The following is a 20,023-nucleotide window of genomic DNA, read 5'->3' as shown; positions in this document are numbered from 1 at the left end:
AGACACAGTTAACATTGAGACAGGTGACCATGTCTCATTGGAAGTGTCTGGGAGAGGGCCCTGGGCTCTCAGCTGTGGCTGCTACATTTTACTGTCCATCTTCTTACCCTGAAGGAGGTGTCCAAGAGAACAGATGATGTTTCAGGTGGACCATGGAAGCCACTACTCACTGGAAACCTTGTGGGTGCAACTTTCAGAGCAGTTTTGAGCCCTAAAGGGAAGAAGATGGGAAATGCTGGAATTCTCCAGACTGCCTTAAAAAGCTTGACCTCTTAGTTCCCCTCTTTCAAATTTGAACAAATGTGTTTGTTTTTATGCAGGTTATTGTGGCAATGACCTGGCAGTGAGAGTTGCAGCATCACACTGTGTCAGTAATCAATGGCTCTCTAGAGCTGGTGTTTGCTTAGATGTGGTTGAGTGAGAGTCCACATGGCATCAATCTCTGGGATCCAACAGGTTCCTACTTGCTGCAGACAGCAGCATTGCATTCTTGAAAATTAGTTTTTACATCTTTCTATAAATATAAATGTATGTATCCATGAAGTAATCAAGCCTCATTAAATGAAGCTGTGACTTAAATATCTGGAAGATGTCTGTATGTAGCCTGGATGGAGGAAGAGGCGTTGCTTGAGATTAAATCAATGGACAGCCCATGCTGGACTTGTGCACAGGCCTGATCATGGAGCCTGTTGCTGGTGGCTGTTGGTCTCCAGCAGAAGGAAGCACAGACCTGCCCTGAAAGCAGCCTGTTTTTTAAGTCCTTGCCAGAAAGATATTGGAAAGGGGAAGAAGGATGCTCCTCCAGAGAAACCTCCTAGGATTCCAGGGTTTTAATCCTCATTTCTTTCTCTCTTCTCATGCCTTGCTTTGCAAGTGAAAATAGCGTGCATTTGGGTCTGGCCTGCAAATCACTCATCAGTTTGTGCATAACCAGGACACGATCAATTACTGAGTCAACACTGCTCCGTGCACTCCAGAAACGGGGGATCCATCATCCGTCAGGCGGGAGCTCTCCTCGACTGTTGTGCATTAGCCCCAAGCTGTGCACACACATCTGCTGGGGCTGACACCAGGAGTAACATGAACTGAACCAGGTGTGTTTGCCTGAGCCCAGGCTCCCCTCGTTCCCAGGTGTATTTCCAGCAGATCCCGACCCCTCTCGTGCTGGGATGGATGAGCTGTGAACTGGAGGAGAGATGTCCTCCTTCCCACGCAGTGGCTGCCACGGACTGTGCTCTACCTTCTCCCTCCATTCCTGGCCCTGGGGGTCTCACAGCTTGAAAGTGAGCCCAGATGGGTTTTTTCTGTAGGAACAAATTTCAGGCAGCCAAGTGCTTTTGAAGTTTCCTGACTTTGCCAGCTTTTCTGGGTCTGTGGTGCAACTTCCTTGGGGCAAAAGTGCCCTGGCTTCAAAATTTAACCTCCCCTTGTGTTGCTTTTGGGGCAGGTCAGAAGCTTTCTGATTGGGAGACTGTGTTGCAAACTGCCTCTCCAGTGAAGTATGCTGGAGTTTTGGATGGGATTTTCTTGTTTTGGAATAAACTGAAACATCTTTCTCAGCTCTTGCAGCAGGGAAATGAAGCAGCAGCAGCCTGCTTGCCTGTACTGCAAGGTAATCCTGTCAGGTTTCACTCCAGAGCAGCTTCTTGTCTAAAAGTCTGCTTGAGATTATGTTTATAATTATACACAGAAAAAAATGAAATTAAAATGAATTGGTTGGACTTTGTTGGAGTGGTATGTAAACTTGCCTTTTTAGAATTTTTTTAATTTAAACAACAGAAAATTTGGACGCATTTTGCCTTTGTTCTGCTTTGGAGCAGTAGCACATTCTCCCTTTTCTATGGGAATGGAAATCTGGCATTTTGACCAGCTTCTGTTGTTTCAGAAAATGTCTTCAGTGGTATTTGGGGCTCTTGATGACATCTTGCTGTCTGTTCCTGCTTTTCGTTCTCTCTTTGCTACCCGTGGGATCTGGGACGATGTTCTGCCCTTCCCTCCTGCAGGAGGCTGGGTCTGTGCCCAGCTGGATCTTGAATGCCAACCCAGCAGTGCCTTTCCTTTCTCACACCTTCCTTCGTTGGAGGGCCCTTTCTGCATATCCCATCTCCAAGCAGCCAGGAGCTGGTGCCCGAAGTGCTGCCTTGGGGCAGACTCTTTGCTGGATGCTGAGGGTCCCTGTGTGCCCAGGATGCTGCTGCATCCCTTGGCTGGCAACTCCCTTGGTGGTTCTGTGCTGTGATGTGTGGGGAGGGATGTTTTGTGGTGGCAGGTACTGCTGGCTGCTGAGCATCAGGTTTGGCAGCTGGACAGACTGCCAGGGCATCTGTCACTGCCTCAGTCCAGCACAGGAGTCCCAGCAGGATTTCTAAAATGTAAATTACAACTGCAATGTGATACACATCCTTTTTCTTTACTTTTTTTTTTCCTCCCTCCTTCCTGTTTGAATTTAGTGTCTTGAGTCTCTGTAAAATTGTTCGACTCGAAGCTATTTTGGAGCTGCTTGTGTCTCATGGATACTGGAGACGCTTCCTGCATGGGGAGGCAGACATCTGCTGCAGCCTGTTTTCAGAGTTTTTTGTGTCAGGCAGACTGCAGTTGGCAGGTGGGAGATGGTGGTTATTATCAGAATCTGACTAATATCCTCTGCCTCCTTGATAACTCTCCACCGGCTGCTCTGCAGCTTCGGTACATTTGCTTGCCCTTTTCTGGTTCTGTGTAGATCATTCCAGTAAAAAGTAAATAAAAAAAAAAACTTGTGTGCTCCCCAAAGTCATTGCAGAACACAGCCTGCAATATCTCTTCCTCTTCCTTTGTCCACATAAATAATCCACTAAGGCACGTGCAGAGAATGTGAAAGAATGTGTTTATACACAAAACGCTCTCCTCTCCCCTTCCTTCTAAAGGCAAACATCCCCACTCGTGCTCCATTGTCTGTTGTCAGGGAGCATCCGATTCACTGTTGCCTTCCATGTCCCTTCCTGACACTTGTAGCTTTACTTCTGCCATTGCAAAGACTAAGAGAGGGTCAAGGTCCAGAGGAGGCCACAAAGGTGCTCCGAGGGCTGGAACACCTCTGCTGTGGAGGCAGGCTGAGAAAGTTGGGATTGTTCAGCCTGGAGAAGGGAAGGCTCCAGGGAGATCTTATTGCAGCCTTCCAGTACCTAAAGGGGCTACAAGAGAGCTGGAGAGGGACTTTTGGCAAGGATATGAAGTGACAGGATGAGGGGGGATGGCTTTAAACTGACAGATTCGATGTTAGGAAGAAATTCTTGACTGTGAGGGTGGTGAGGCACTGGCACAGGTTGCCCTGAGAAGTTGTGGCTGCCCCATCTCTGGAAGTGTTCAAGGCCAGGCTGGATGGGGCTTTGAGCAACCTGGTGTCCCTGGAAGGTGTCCCTGCCCATGGCAGGGGGTTTGGAACAAAATGAGCTTCAAAGTCCCTTCCAACCCAAAATAATTCCAAATCATTTTATGATTCTATCAGCTGTGCCCAGCACCTTGTAGCTAAGATGAGGTGGTGCACGACCACCATGACTGCTGTGCCATTTGTCTATGAGTGCTTTCACCAATGGACCAGTTTTTCCAAATATGGTGCCAGTGGCAGATATCAGGTGTGTGGGGGTCACGGTGGCAGTCTGATGGTTTTGGGTAGGCATTTGTCCTGGATAGGTGGACTGTGGCCAGGTGCAGGGAGCAAAGGTTTTGCACGCACTGCATTCCCCTCCTGGGCTCTGGTGGGATGTTCCTGCCTGGCTGTGGGCTTTGGTGGCAGTAAGAAAGCTTTGCCCTGGTGGGGTGAGGGACAATTGGAGTCTGGCAGCTCTTGTGGACATGGAGGTCCTGAATCTGCCCACTCCAAGCATCTCCTTGCTGGTTTTGATTCCCTCTTCACACCCCTCATTGGCTTTATTTACCCAAGAGGCATCAAGGATGCTTACCAGCCACTGCAGTAAAAAAAGCTGAATGGTTTGTCCTGGGCCCCAGACCAGTGCTCCAGGTCTGCTAACCCTTGCATTTCCAGTGAACGAATGCCAGCTGGTGAGTCAGGTTTTGATCTTGGAGGTTCAGCTGATGTCTTTCCCTCTACTTTGCTTCTCTAAACATGTTTTTTTATGGCAGCCCTGAATATCTGAAGGCAGCAGATATAGTATGGCACTGTGGGCAGAGGTGGGTCTGGTGCAGCCTGGAGTGTCCCTCATGTAAAAATAATTCCACTGAACTTGGTCCTCAGTTGTCCGTGGACTTGGGCACCAGCTTGAGTATCTTGTTGATACTTAAGTGACTGCTGGGCCAGACACCTAATGTTATTAGCAGATGCTAAATAGGTCTTTCTTATTTAGTGGCCTTAATTTATTAAATCAGGCAGAAGTACTGTTGGAAGAGGAGTGCTGGAAAAGGGAGCAGAACGAGCTGTGAGTTTCCAATTTCTGCTGGATCAGGCCCCTGGAGATCTATGTGATCTGGTGCATTAGAGGCAGTGCTATTGCAGTGACTCATAAACAGATGTGCCCAATTTACATTGCAGCTTAATACCTTTGTTTGAAAAAAAATGTTTTTTTAAAAGACAAATGTGTTAAAGCAGATGTTTCCAGTAAAACAAATACTTGTGTGATTTACAAACAACTTCCTACTGCCAGAACTCATTAAAAATGTGGAAAAAAGAAAAATGGTTCTGCGTACCAAAGGAAAAAATCCAAAAATAAGGACTTAGCAAGGAGGTATTGCTACTCACTGAATGAAAAGAACTGCTGTGCTTGGGTTGGAAAGGAAGAGGTTAGAGCGTGATTTCGGTTGCTATTAACAGTAAGGTTCACCTGACCAGCTGCATACATTAATGAGCAGAAACCTGTCTGTAAAAATACTTAACCAGCTCCTGTTATGTAGGATACAGAGTAACCGGGATCACTGTCTGGGATTACCTGGAGGTTCCTAAATCCCTTTCATCCCACCGAAACCTACACTGGGGAACTGGATGGCTGCAGGATGGCACTAACCCCTAAAGCAGAGCAAAAAGATGCAGTTCCTACAGCAAGCCTGCTCCCAGGGGTCCTCCATGAGCATCTCCCCTGCTACATCCCACAGTAGGATGGGATGCACAAGGGATACTTTGTCTACCTCTGTCTGGACCGGCAGCTCAGGCTGCGCCTGTTCACCTGTTCCTCTCAGTTTTTGGGAGGCAAAGGCAGGTGTGTTCTTAGAAGCTCATGTTACCTCTGGTCTCTTTGGACCCGCTTCCCACCCGGTTCCGTTGCTTGCCCTGCAAGGCCAGCGCTCACGTTCCATACAATTTGACACCCCATGTGGTCTTAATGGGTTTCCCAGGCTGCAGCTACAGCACAGCCACCACTTTTTGTTAGCTGCAGGGGCTGGCAATCCCCCTTTGCCTTCCAGCTCTTTGCAGCACAGGTATCATATTTTTTTAATGCACTTGTCACCTATTTCATCCAGGCATTTGTTGCTAAAGAAACAGTGATAGCAGATGTTTGTGGGTTGGCAGACTGCTCATCTGAATCCCCTGTGTGTGCCCTGGGCAAACGGCTCGATCAACATCTGAGAGGACATGAAGTCATCCAGGCAGATGGAAAGACAGGCATCCAGCAAGCCTGAATGGAGCAAAACAGGGATCAGGAGGCAGAGAGGATTTTGTTTCTTTGCTAGAGCATTGCCTCCAGAGTGACCAAGGCTGCACAAGTCCTGTGTGATCTGTGTTGGTTTTTCCCAGTGAAGGATAATGGCTCTGCATGTGCTGCAGTCAGGGTGGTTTCTGGAGCATCTCAGAGCACATGGGCATGTTGTGGTGCCTTCCCATGGCTCTGCTCTCAGAACTGCTGGGGATGCTTCTTGCAGCTGGGGCAGGAAAAGGCAGCCTGCTCATCTTCTGCAGCCTGTCCCACCCAGGGAGGGGTGACACAGCAGCCCAGCAGCCAGCGGCACAGGAGGAGGCAACAAGGATGATGTGAGGAGCTTCTATTACTTCTTGGCATGTGGATATGGGATGTCTTATCAGGGCTGCCCAGTTCATCATTAGGAAAAATGACCGCTAACGTCAGAGACTGTTGAGGTGTCCTTAGGAATAGGGACTGAGGGGATGCACAGAAGGATGGCTGTGGGATGGGACTGCTCCCTGCCCTCCTGGTTCCCTGGTGTGTCAGCTTTTCATGTCTTGCCATAAAGAGTGTTTTCAGAGCCAAACCTCGAAAGGCTGCCTTCTCAGGGGGACTTGCTGGGATGTGTCCAGAGGAATTAGAAGTATCCTGGGAGGAGGATGCTGCCACTTCAGAGCAGCTTGGGGCACTCAGAGGTGCTTTTCTCAGCTCTTCCATCAGTGCTCCTGAAGCCTCATCACAACCTCGGCTCAGTTTTAGCTGTTGGTGAATGGAGGTTTGTGCTTGGCTCTCAGGGACTGTGAGGCTTCAGTGCTTAATTAATCTCTGTGAAGCAGAGGGCATAATTAATGCCTGTGCTGAGCTTTCAGACCCTTAGGTGAAAGGCAGCGTGAAATCTGGTTTGGTCTGTGGAAATCATCACTGGCTGGTACCACGTGCTGAGCACGGCCATCCCAGTGTGGCCACTCACCCACTCATCCTATCACAGTGTTTGGGGATTTTTGGTCCCTGCTGGTGCTGTCTCAGGGAGGGCCATGGGCAAATGTAGCCCAAAATATCTTCTGTCCCCTCCATGCTATGATGCTCCCCAATCAGTGCTAATTGTCCTGGAGACATGGAGCCATGGAGAAAAAACTTCCCCTCACTTCTTAAAAAAGGGCACATCTCCATCTGCTTTACTGGTATTCCCACACAGGCTTTTGTGATTTGTTCCTTAAATCCCTTTGTTTTTCAGCCATTTCCTCAAACAAAGGGGGGAAATTGTCACTAATTGCTTAGTGCTGGTTTTAGATTAAACCATCTTGCAAAGACTAAGCAAACTGGGTTAAAAATTTGATATATTTTGGCAGCTTAAGGACAGCCAGGTGAATTTACTTCCTGATACCTATAAAGCTTTTTTTTTATTTCTTACTGTTAGCATTGTTTTTGTGGGTGTTAAACATGAAGGAGAGGATAACAGACTGCAGGTATATCGAGTTCTAGCTGCATCGATGGCCACTATTTAAAGAAGATGCTTTTAACCAAGTCTTTAAAATTCCCTCCCCATTTATCAGTTGTCAGGTGTAAAACTGCATGTTGGACAGAATTGTTCCCTGTCACACCCCATTGTGACGCCGTTGCTCCCGCACTGGGTGATCCACAGACATTTTACACCACTCACCACCAAGCATTAACAGAAATAAATTAACGCTTTAAAAGCGTAAACGTTGTATTTCATAGGAGTCAGGCAGGATATTTGGAAGGGAAAGAAATGTAAATAGAATGAAATTCTTAAGCAAGATTATTGATATGACAGGACTAAAGGGCTTGGGATTCTGTGAAAAGTGCCTCTTTTCATCCCTCTAATAAGTCCATTACTTGCACTCGGGAATATTTTAAGGTCCTTTTCATGCTGAATCTGGAGTTGAGCATGCTTTGCATTTCAAGCTTTGTCTATGAATCAGTAGAAGCCAAAGTTATTTCTGCTTTAAAATAACAGGAGCAGGGAACAGCTAATCTCTTTTCATTCTGAGTCCTTACATTATTTTACTGGACAGAGTTTGTGTTGGCTACAAAACAGGGCATTCACAAAATCTATGAGAAGGAATTTAGTCTAAGAATGAAGCCTAGATTGCAGTATGCATAAAGACTCCTTTTCCTAAGGCCATTAAGAAATTCCAAATCTGAGCTATTTTGAACAGTGACATTAAATTAGCCTTGCTAATTCCAGTAATTCAAGCCGATAGCTGAGTTTACAAATCTACTAGATGAGGCCTTCCCACAATTACAATCTCAATGCGCTTTTCAGCTAAGGTGAGTTGGCACAAAAAAAGATAAATAAATAAAAGGGGGGAAAATGCTCTTTCTGTTCTGGCTTTTGAGATGAATATCTCTAAAGAACAGTTAAGCAGCTGTATTGCACCAATAAGACATCCCCTGTCCTGGACTGGTAAGTTCATTTTGCCTCTAATGTGCAAGGGAAATGCAGAAAAGAGACTGGATTTTTCCCTGCTTTGTTTTTTCTGTTGTCTCTTTTCAAAGGAGCAGTTATGCTGCTGGAGGTTGTAGTTCAGTTTTTGGTTGTTTATTTACAGGTGGTAATTCCTACTGGGAAAAGAAAGAATCTGACTGTCTTACCCTCTTTTGTGGGGGAAAAACCCCCAGCCTTTAGTGGATAAATTCAGGTTAGAGCAGGTGGAACAATGATACAAAGCTGCAACCCCCATTATTCCTGTGGACAAGAAGTTGATTTTCAGATCCCAACACAACTGAACATTCCCAGAGTGATGTAAAGGTTTTGAGAACACACTTTCAAAGCCATAAGGCAGAAAAACATGAAACATATAAAAATTGAGAGCATTATTTAGAAGGGTGTTAATTTTATTAGAACTGAGCTGAGGTAATATAAGGGCGAACGTAAGTATTCACATCAGCACTTGGGCTGCAATGTTCATAAAATGTCCTTTTGATCAAGCTGTGAGTGTTTTGATCCTTATTCTGTGAGCATCATTCAAAGTGACCTAACTGTAGCTCCAAACAGGCATCTGCAGCTGCAGAAGTCCTTGAGCAATAACAGGTCAGGAACTTGAATGTGTGCTCTGCCGGGAATGCTAATATTGCAATCCTTTTTTGTTGTTGTTGTTCCAAATAAGAAAGCAAGCACAAATACTCTCACAAAATAAAAATTCCCAACAGAAGATTGTCCTGCCACCATCAACTGTAGATGCTTGAGTCAAAATATTAAACAAAAAGCTGGTTTTAATCTACCAGAATAATAATGGTGTGGCTGCTAAATATTTTTATATCATCGGCTCATGAGTGTTTGACCTTTCTCCTCTTGCTATTGTTGTGACCATTGGCACATCAGTGATTTTTACAAGACCACCTTGATTTAAGAGGATGTTTTTCTGCTGGACACCCAAGGGGTTGGGTGCAGCCTCCTGCAGCTCACAAAACCATGGCAACACATTATACAGTCCCATGGAGCCTGTTTGGAGAAGGGATGGACCAAAAAGCTTGCAGGAGGCCGGCAGTCATCCCCTCCTCTCCCTGTGCAGGCAGATTTCCTCCCACTGATGCATGTTGTCCATAGGCTCAAGTACATGCATCAGATTGTGCCCCAAAATAGTGCTTAGGGCAAAATCAGGTAGACACACCTCTGCTGTTTTTAGGGGCTGGAGGCAGCTGCCATTGCTCCCCAAGGCTGGAGTGATGGCTGGGGAGGAGTGTGGTGAGGTGTTGGGGGGCATGAGCCTGATTCTTTTTTCTGAGAGGGTGGAGGGGGGAGGCTGAAACGCAATTCTTGATTTCCAGGAAACTCTTATCTCTAATCTCTGTAATCCACTTTAGAGAAGATTTTGTGTTTTTTGAAGGGATTTTCAAACTGGATTATGTAGCCTTTTTATGTTGATTTTCCACTGTGATTGTGACATTCCTGAGAGTGAGCCATGATTGCTACAGATAGCATGGAGAAGGAGGCATTTGTGGACCTTGGAGCCCTACTGAGTTGTCACCTCCTTCTTACACTGCTTGCTGGGTCAATAGAGGTGTCTCCAGAACAATTTGGATGCTCCCACCAAATGAGCAGTGAGTCCTTGTCCCTAGTACCTTCTTGTGGCTGCACTGTACAGACTGACTGGGGTAAAAGTCCAGGGCCAATCCCCTCTGTCCCTTGCTCCCTCCTGCTGGAGTGGGGGCAGTCAAGGTGGTCTCCTTGAGCTCCAACATGTTCCCAGCCACAGGTCCCCAAGCATAACAGGGAGACCCTTGGCCCCCAGAAAGAGCAAGTGTCACGGCATGGGTCCAACACAGCCCAAGCTCTGCTGCCACAGTGTCCTGTCAGCAGGGATGACACTGGATTTCCAATTGGAACTGTGACCACCATCCAGATCCAGCTTTCAGCACCATCATTCCACTTGTGTTTTGGGACTAGGGTTTGCTCTTGGCCTGGGACAGAGGTAGGGAGCAGGACTCAGCCTGGATTTGTATCAGATGTTACACACACACAGTAAGCAGCTGGGTTTAATTTGGGTCTTTCTCTGAAGCCATGCAGAAGGCAGTGCAAAGCCAGGTCCTGTTTTCAGACTACACTGGCTGTTCCTGGGGCTTCTTCCAGCGCAGGGAACGTGACCTGAAGCTGTTAAAGAGTTCCAGCCTATGAACCCAAACCTTCTTCTATATAAAGTAGGAAAGTTGGGTATGGTGATGTTTCCCAGGGCCATCTGCATTACCCCATTTTTATAGGCTGAAGTCACTTTTATGTTGTTTTAATGCAGATCCAGGTTTTTATTTATTTATTTATTAATTATTTATCTATATTAGCAGCTTAACACAATTAGAAAAGCCAGGAGATGCTGTAGCCTCTTGGCTCCCTTCCCTTGGCAGCTCTCTTACCTGAGCCTATGCTCTATGCAAACATTCCCCCGGCATGGACAGGGGGAGCTTGCTCTCCATCCATGCCAGTGATCTCAAGCAGTGTCAGAGCACAGAACCTCAGGGAGTTTCTCCAGGAACAGAGGCAGGCTGAGCAGAAGAGCACGCTGTACCACCATGCCTGAGCCTACCTGCCAGCTCTACCTGTGTGCTGAGCAGGTCTGTCCATGCACAACCCAGATTCTAGGGTTATGACCTGAAATCTCACTCCGGATATTTCCCTTGGCATCATGAGCCTGGTGGAGTCTGTCAGTTTGATCCCCAGGCTGAGTGTGCTGCTCAGCACTTTCTTTACATGTGTGTTCAAGGAGCAAAACACCATCTGCCTTGGATTTTTTTTCTTTTTCCTTAAAAGGTAAGTAAGGCCTGATGGATGTCCAGGGATTTTTGACTGAATGTAGACGTTGCAGAAAATCCTGGTCCTTTTTGATTGAAGAGGCACATTCCTGGATTCCCACTTGGAGCATGAATGCCACGAACCCCTGGTCTCCATGGCCTGGGCACTGTTCATGTCTGGTTTCTGCATGCAGTGAGTCACAAAGGACAATGTCAGATGTTCCTGGGTGCTGTAACACCACCATGATTTTCTAATCAAGCATTGAGAAATACCCTTCTGCCTCGAGGGCTAGTTTTAGTGGCTAGCATCTGGAAGGCAGGAACCATTGACATTCCCCTTAGAACTGCATTTAGCCAGCACCTGAATGTCACTAAGTGTCCTGAGCTTGGAGAGTTGAAGGCCAGCATGCAGCAAGCAAGAACCACCTGTCCTGGTCATATCCAAAGAGCTTTTGAGAGATAAAAGATGAAGGAGAAAATTTCAGTTTGATGTGATTATATTGTTTTCAGTTATTAGAATATGAAACATTTCATTTTGCTCTTCTATCACTGGGAACCATACCTCCCAAAATCAAGACTGTTCCTGAGATGTCTCAGGTGATAGCAGAGTGACCAGAAGGGATCGCTTTGTGGTTTAGATCTTGAAGGTCTACAAAGAGGAAGAAGATGACTCCACATCTGGCTGGGCTGATGTACATGGGAGATCTGCAGGAGCATTGCTTGACCCAATCCTATATTGCTGCCACATAAATCACTTCACTTCCATTCATACTCTTCTGTTTCCAGCTATTTGTCTTTTTCTTTCTTGACTCCTGCCTTTGTCAATGTTTTTGGCTGTACATGTTTAGCTCTGTATTTTTCAGTGCTTCTCTCCTCGGTTCCTTTAGGTAGCAGCTCTTCTTCTGGATCTTATAGGATATGAGACCAGGGCATGCTGCCTCATCAGCAAAACACAAGGAGTCTGGCACTTCCAATTAATAATGCTAATGAGATTTGTTAATTTTTAATAGATTACATGAGCGCATTTTGCTAAACACGTTTTTGTGGCTCCTCTCCGCGAGTGTAGTTCAGAAACTCTTTCACGCTCTGCCAAAGGGAAAATGATTAATGCAATTGCAGACGCCAGATTCTCTTCAGGGTAAATCTAGAACAAACCAAGGAGCAAAGAGGAATTTAATGAGTATGTTTTCAAAGTAAACAAAGGCCCAGGTCATAAATGATAGCCCTTCCTCACCCCAAGCCTCTGGCCAAGGTGGGGTGGAGGAGCAATTGCTTGAATTGAGGTCATGGTCCAGCCCCTCTGCCTGTACCATATGATGTAGTGCGGTTTTTGAGGATGTTTTGCCCCTTCACCCCATCAAAAGCCTGAGGACATCTGTGGAGAGACTTTTGTAGTAGTACTGGATGTTAGGGAGCCAGGATGTGCATACTGGTTGCCTTGCAGAGCTCATTGCCTGGTGTACCCCGAACAGCACCTGGTTGCACACCTGGTATGGGACTGAGATGGACCTTCCTCACCTCTTCATCCCCCCAAGTCAATTTAGTTACTGCCTCCTAGGGAGCTTTGATCCTAGAGGAACTTCACCCCCAATCAGTGCTGGTTTTGTGGTGGTGCCTGCAGTCTCTGGGTCACTGGGGAACACGTGCTGCAGGCTGGGGGCCGTCGGTGGCACACCAGGAGCCAAGAGCTGTCAAAGAGGCAAGGTGAGGGAGAAAAGTCTTGGTTTGCAAATCAGCAATCCCAAACTCAGTTCCCTTGGGTTTCTGCCTGGGAAGTTGGTTTTACCACTTGCTGCTGAGCCGTGCCAAGCTCTCTCAGCCATGTTGCAGCAGGATAGTGTTGAGCTTTTTTTCTTCTTCTTTTTTTTCCCCAAATCTGTATTGCCAAGAGCCGCACCTCCTAAATTGCTGTGGAGGAGGTGGAAAAGCAGAGGCACAAGACCATGCACATGCTGCACATCCATCTCGGTGATCTCGTGGCTGTGCCAACACAAGCACCACATCCAGCCCTGGCTCAGCGCTTTAATTACACCCCGGCACGGCCGCACCTATGGCTGGGCTGTTGCAGCTCGTTGTGCAAGAAGACAACTGGCAAACCTGTTGGTGCTCCAGGATTTTAGTGGTAATAAGCCAGAGGGCAAAACCTCCCTGTTGAGATGAAACCATGCTTGGCTAGGTGTTTGGAAGAGTTTAAAGTATTTTGGAGAAGCAGAGGGTTGGGGATCTCAGCTGTATCTGTGCAGTTGCAGCTGTTTGTGCCATGTAACCCCACGGATGGGTTCAGGTGTTGCCTTTGTAGAGGCAGAGGTGTGTTTGTAGTATGAGCTGTTTGCATGAGAAAGCCAGATAACCGGAGGCTGCGGTGAGTAGAGCTTTTGGTGTTCCAACAGGAAGAGTTTGAGATGAAATTGGACTGTTCTTCTGAATTTCAGGTGCAAACACCTGTGAGAGTGAAGCAGTTGGTACTGTAGAGATGGAAAGAGTTGGGAGCCAGGGTCAGGCAGCCTGGTCTGTGGAATCACAGGGTTTTATGCTTCGCCTTGTAATGATTCAACAGTTTGGGCTTGACTCAAACATCTCTCCCTTTGAGAAGTCCAGTCCTGTTTTGGAGACAGCAAGTCTAATGTATCTATTGGCAAACTGTTGCCCACAATGAAGATGCTTGCTGCTTAAAAAAATTAAACCAAGCAGTGCATCCTAGAGAGTGTCATTCTCATTGCAATGGTAGCATGTGCTTTCCTAAACCAGTCCTGAAGGAAAGATGCAGGCAGGCGTTGGCAGATGCAGGAGCTTGCCAAACTGACATTTCTACTTGATGTGTTTTGCACTCACTGGAAACACATGGCCACAATCCATTCCCTTCCTGCCACAAGTTTCCATCATCTGCAAACAAGGGCCATCACCACGTCCCCACAGGTGCTTTGGCCCACTCAGCAGCCCCGTTTGGTGAACACGCTGTGTTGGGCACGATGGTTTCTCCTGTGATGGGATCCCCTCACACCCGTCACAGCTGCACAGGGCGCTGGCAGAGCTATCAGATGACACGGCGAGGGGGTTTTCATGCATGGCCATCCATCATGGCTCTGTTACTATATTAGGGCCATCACTGGAACCATGTGCCAGGGCAGGCTTGGCAGGCGGGCAGCCCAGATGCCTGCCTGCGACATGACATTCCCTGGCTCTGGGCAGCAGCCGAGACCAGCCTGCGGGACTGTTCTCTTGGAGGTCATTTGCCAGAGAGGCATTTGCTAGTGGTTCTTTGCTTAAGGCTGTGTCTTGTCCTTTTGGGGGGGGAAAGGGGTGTTTTGGTAGGCAGCAGTGAATTTGGCAGAGGAAAGCCTGCTGTAAGTGGCCTGTGTGCCACTCATCCTCCCGGCTCCTTCTGTGCCAGCTGCCATGGGACTTATTATCCCAACTCAAAACAGCCGTCTTTTGTAGCTGTCTCCAAAGCTGGTGTGGTTCAGCAAGAAGAGCTTTTTAATGATTCCTGCTTGTGCAGAGTCAGTATGCCCAATTCTATTCCTAATCCATGGAAAAATGCCGCCGCTTTATTCTGTGGATGCGGAAAGTGCGTGTTGTAGAGCTGGCGCCAGGTTTTGTCATCCACGCTGCGAGACCATTGAAGCTGTTGCAGTCCTGGGAGCACAGCGCAGCAGCTTTGTGTTAGAGGGGCTTTGGTTACAAAGGATGCTTCCGGAGGGACCGGCTTGTGTGCGGCTGGAGACCTTTCACCAGCTGTGTGAGGATTCCGGGAAACGGCACAGCACGCTTGGCTTGCGTGAGGGGGGAATAAAAAAGCAGAGCTAATGATTGACTATTATTTTAAGGGGATTATCTAATCTGCGGTCCAGAGGACAAGAGGGGGCAAAATGAGTGAAGATTGAATTTGTAATTAGCGCAGATTGTTGGTAATACCCCCTGGACTCCAACTGATTATAAACAGAAACAGATTTTTCTAGTTTCCTGCCCCCCCCCCAAAAAAAAGTCTTTGCAGGCCAAAGAAACTAAGAAACTGATGCCATTGAATTGGGTGATCAGAGCTGGGGCTGTGGAGATGTTTAATGCAGAAAGTGGCTGGGCAAGAGGGGAGACAGAGGACCAACTTCTCTTGGGTTATTTTGCAGTGTAAGGGCAGTGACCAGAACAATATGTGGAAGGTTAGTTTTTGTTACCCCACCAGCCATCCTGCAACCCCATCCCTGCTGCCGGGGTCCTTTGCTCCCAGCAGCTGTGGGAGGAGGAGGTGCAGAGATGTGGTGGTGACCTGGACTAACTGGAGATCCTAGCAAAGGCTGGAAATTGTAATGGAGCCCTCTCAAGAAGTACCAGGTTAGGAATATTTGGATTCCAGGATTTGAAATATGATTATTATGAATAATATAAGCAATAAGACCAGAGGCAACAGGCAGAAACTGATGCACAGGAAGTTCCACCTGAACACGAGGAAGAACTGCTTTACTGTGCTGGTGACTCTGCACTGGAACAGGTTGTGCCCAGAGAGCATGTGGAGTCTCCCTCGCTGGAGATACTCAAGAACTGTCTGGACACAATCCTGTGCAATGTGCTCTAGGACGACCCTACTTGAGCAGGGAGGTTGGACCAGATGACCCACTGTGGTCCCTTCTGACTGTTCTCATTCTGTGATTCCGTGATGTGTATTTTCAGTGTCATTATTGCCTGGACCTGGTTATCAGCTGTCTGAGGTCTGTTAGAGGCTCATACTTTTTACTTTCTTCTACTCTGATGTACTCTAAGGTCATTAGAAGTTAAGTGAAAGGGATTTGCAAGAGCTACAGATCCATTTTTAATACAAAATAAAAGATGTTTGGCTAAATCCATCAAGCCTAAAAATACAGTTGGGCACAAATAAGCCCAGAGTAGGAAACAATGGAAGGAACAGTGAAAACAAATGGCACACCCAGGTGCTAAACTGCTGAAGCATTTAAACAAGACAAAGAAAGTAGCACTCTAATCTCTGATGACAAAAGGGTTTCTGTTCTCTTTAATTTGGTCAAAACAGATGAGTGAGAGAATCATCATCTCCACTTGGGTGAAATGCCATGATTTAAAAAAACTACCCTTGCTCAAACTGAGGTGAAATCCCAGAATTTGAAATTTTCCCACAGAGAAGAATATGTCTGAAATGTTCATTTTGGTACATTCTGGCTGAATGTTTCCAACACAATTCAGCTGCTGCAGGAACTCTCATCTCATAAATTACATCCCAGAATGAGACTGTAAATGGGGATGTCAAAACGCATTGTGCTGTTAAGGACCTTGCTGAAACACTCTTTTGTTTCAAATTTCTTTTCTAAATGGAAGGCAAGAGTAGTTACTTAGTTCCTGGGGATCTTTTTTTAGTTTTGCTAGGATGTCCAATGAGAATATTCTGCCTCAAAAGCTCTGATGATCACTGGCCTGGAGCCATGTGGGTGCCTGATGGTACTGTGACCCCACAGAGCATCTTTTAGGTTTTAGGAGCCTTTGGAGTGTGGGGAAATACTTTCCAGAACACACCAGGGCAGGTTGTCATTGCCCTGATCCAACATTGTGGCAGCTGAGGAGTCTTGTGTAAAACAACAGACTGCGAAATAATCTGCTGAGATTTTATTAATTCCAAATCTCTTCACTTATTTTGCAGAAATGAGCTTGGGAAAATAAGGTGGTGCAGCCAGGCTGCTCCCAAACTGCCCTGAAGCCTGAGCATCCCTCGTGCCAGAGGGACTTGCTCTGTCTGTGCTTGGAAAGCAGCCTAATATGGGCAGAGATGGCCTCCCAGGACATTCCTTTCCAGTTGGCACCTTTCTTTTTACCAAGTGGGTTTTGCTCGCACCTGGCCCTTAGTGTGCATGGAAAACTACTTCCTTTGAGCCATTTCTGACCCCCTTTTATGGCCTGGGCTGACTCACTTGTCATGCTAATATTGTTCTGCTTTTGTTTTGCAATGTTTGGGTATTTTTTGATTAAGAAATCCTCCCTGTTTGCCTTGGCAGTGGTGTTCATTGGATTGATGTGGCATTTTTTAGATAGAGTGTTTATTCAGCCTCTTGGATTCTTTCTCAGGGGTGCGGTGGGATGATCCAAACCTGTCAACATGCTGGTGATCCAGGAGGCTTGTAAAAGGCTTGAGCCAGGGTCTCTTCTGATGGAAACCAACAGTTTCCTCCACTTCCAAAGGCCAGGGTCTGGGGATAAGATGAAAAGGCTTAAGTGGTTCTCGTCTGGGTGAGAAACCTGGACCCCAGAAGGAGATGACAGCTCCCTCCCACAAGCAGGGGAGCAAGGGACCTGTTGCCCTGAGTCAAGCATGGGTGCACCCACTCAGTCCAGCTGATTGACAGGGACAATCGCCCCAGGTGGATCTGGCTAATGGCATCTTAAAACAACTTTTCCTTTTTGTTCTTGGCCCTGAGAATTGCTGATGTTAGTCTTTCCACATTGTTTATTTGGACTTTATTCTTCCCTGTCCCAGGAAGACAAGGGTGACTGTGACTTACTGCTCAGCAGGTCCCTCACAGCCGGTGATGGGTTGCCACAAGCTTTTCCCCCATTAATGTCACACTCCTCTGTCAGGACTATCACAACTTTCATACTGGACATTTTCTTGGGTTGGAACCCACATGTGCTTCATCTCAAAGTCCACATGTTGCAACACCAGAATGCCCAGAGTGCATGATCCATTCACATTCCTTCCTCTCCAGTGCTTTGATGAGGTGGAACTGGAATGGGATGTGTTCTTAGTGCTATAAGGAGCATATTTTACACACTCTTACGTAAGATTCCAGAAATGCAGAGCTCCTCAGGTCCTACAACCAGGAGGTTTTGGTGAGCAAAGCCTTCTGCTGACTCTGGGTTTGGGGAACTGTTTGTGCTCGCCAGGATTTCCTCACTCCTGCACACATTCTTGTGGTGCCTGGGGAGCAGACATGATTTGCATTGCTAAACACCTGCTCCAAAGCTCAGCTGGTTTTCTTTAGGAGTAGCTCTCCAGTAAGCTAGATCCCCTTATCTCTTTTGTTTTCTTACAGGGGCACAGTTATGATGTTTTGGTCTCTCCAAACATAGGATACTGGGAGGTACTCTAGGACCAGTGGGTGCAGGACTGACAAGATGTTTGCTAAGCTCTTCTAGCCCATGCAGCCCTGCTATGATGTCTTTGACTGCACTTGGACCCAGCTGTCCTCAGCTGTGTCACGGGCTGCCCCCAGGACCCCAATTTTGGGGGAGGCTGGAGGTGCCATGTGTCAGAATGTTAACACACACCACCTGTTACTAACCACCCCTCTCCTCCTGCTTTCAGAGCTGGCGTATGACCTGGATATGGACGACATCTCTGCAAATAAGCAGCTTCTGAATCAGCAAAGCAAAGACGGTGCCACAGTGCCCAGCAGTGATCCTGGGAGTGCAGCCGCCCGCCCCAGTCCTGCCGCTGCCATTGCCCTGGTCCCGCTGCTATTGCTGGGCCACTGGCCGTGAGCGGTGCTGGAGGCATCGCTCCGTGTCTCTCCATGCCTTTTTTTTTAATGAGGAAGATATTTGGAACTTCTTCTAAAATATATGCACATTTCCGAAGACAGGACAAATGACCTGAGTCGCTTCTATATGAGAATATGGTATCTTCACACAAAAAAAACCAAACTAAAAAAGTGTTGCTTCATGGCAAACTATGAAATAGGTAACAGTGCTTTTTAGAGATAATCCTATTTACTCTGAGTGGGTTCGTATTAAACTGTGTTCCTCGCAGTTTTTGAAGACTGAATTCTCTCTTGCTGTTAAGGTGAAGACCATATTTCATCTTGAGTTGTTCAAACATGCATGGGGTACAGAACACCTACGGTTTATGAAATACTCTCAGCAAATATCAGACCCCTGATCCTACGTGACTTAATACAGATTTTTTCTGTAGTTCAAGCGGTTTTTGTACTTAGTCCAAATTTGAGTCTCACCCCTAGGAATCTGGCCAGGACATAATACTGAGGGCATGTGAAGACAAGGAAGAGAGAAGATCAGACACACAGCAGGAGGAAAGATGCTATGGATGAGAAGTTGCCATGCACTGGGATTATCATGGAGACATGCTTCCCTGGGCACAAAACCCTCTTGCATTGTGGCAAGTTGCAGGTGACTTTGCTGCTCGCATCCCAGCAGGGTCCTGAAGCCCGTCAGTTCAGGTGGCTGGTCCCTACCAGCATCCTTGTGGCCCATGCAATGCCCTAGTTTTATTCTTCAGAAGTGAAGCACCTCCTTTCCCACGGGAAATCTGCTAGCACAGCTCCAGCCAAAGGACAGACGGCATGGATGTACACGCTGTGCTTTACAGGGATGAATAACGGGTGTCCAACGTGTTGTGCTATGAAGGAGGAAAAGAAAAGGATTTGTAAGAGCCTGAGGCAGATGAGACTCTTACTCACGTGTTTCTTTGCATGTTACTTTACGTAAGCTATCTCTAAAATAAAGATTGGTTGCTCTATAAGTGGTGCAGTGGAAGTCATCTCGCATATGTTCGAGATGATACTCAGTCTTGTAACTGGAGTGGGCAACCTGGGAAGGCCAACTGTGCCCAGCTCAGGGCCCCCATGGAAAGACTTGGCTTGGTCTGATTAAATGGAAGGGCTGGGGCCAGGGAGTGTTTGGTTTGGTTTGGTTCCTGGCCAGGATAGTTACATATTTCTGTTTAACAGGCTGCCTTTACTAGAGTGATTATATCCACAGTATCTTAAGCCTCAGTGTGTGCATGTACGTGTGCACGCACACCCTCACATGCATGCGAATGCTCTGAATATTTGTGTGCCTCAGACCTCTTTTTACAGCAACTTTGTGTTTAGGAGAAAGTAGATAAATCTGAACCATGCAGTCATATGCTTTGGAGAATGGAAACTTTGCTCAGTCTGAGTGGTGGGGCTTATCTGGCTGACCCTGATTTGAAGCCTTGGGACTGCGTGAAGTGCTTTGGGATTGTGGCAGAGGAAGAAAAGGTTGCTCACCCACTCCTCTGCCTGAAGATATTAAGTCCCAATTCACCGCTCCTGATGGAAAGGAGCAGATCTTGGCTAAGCCTCAGCATGACCTGCTGGTTAGTGGGTTTCAGAATCCTCGTGTCCCATCTGCATTGGGGTAAGTGCTGGGGATGTTTGGGCAGCGCTGGTGACACGCAGTATTCCTGTAAGGGC

At 47.1% G+C, this 20,023-nt stretch overlaps 1 protein-coding gene across 1 annotated transcript in view; it reads left to right on the top strand.

Moving 5' to 3' along the window:
* The window catches only part of GPC3 (glypican 3), a 145,157-nt gene extending 125,831 nt beyond the window's left edge, over positions 1 to 19,326 (top strand). The window contains exon 8 of the mRNA XM_051784560.1: positions 18,154 to 19,326. Within this exon, the coding sequence (XP_051640520.1) occupies positions 18,154 to 18,329 (176 nt within the window). The 3' untranslated portion in view covers positions 18,330 to 19,326. The remainder of the gene's footprint in view (positions 1 to 18,153) is intronic.
* The last annotated feature ends 697 nt before the right edge of the window (positions 19,327 to 20,023 follow it).

The sequence above is a fragment of the Manacus candei genome, unplaced genomic scaffold (genome assembly GCF_025592945.1).
Source record: "Manacus candei isolate 608988 ecotype Guabito, Panama unplaced genomic scaffold, ASM2559294v1 h1tg000003l, whole genome shotgun sequence".
Classification (NCBI taxonomy): Eukaryota; Metazoa; Chordata; class Aves; order Passeriformes; family Pipridae; genus Manacus; species Manacus candei.
Note: the sequence above shows the minus strand (reverse complement) of the source record. Positions and strands in the feature narration are given on the sequence as shown.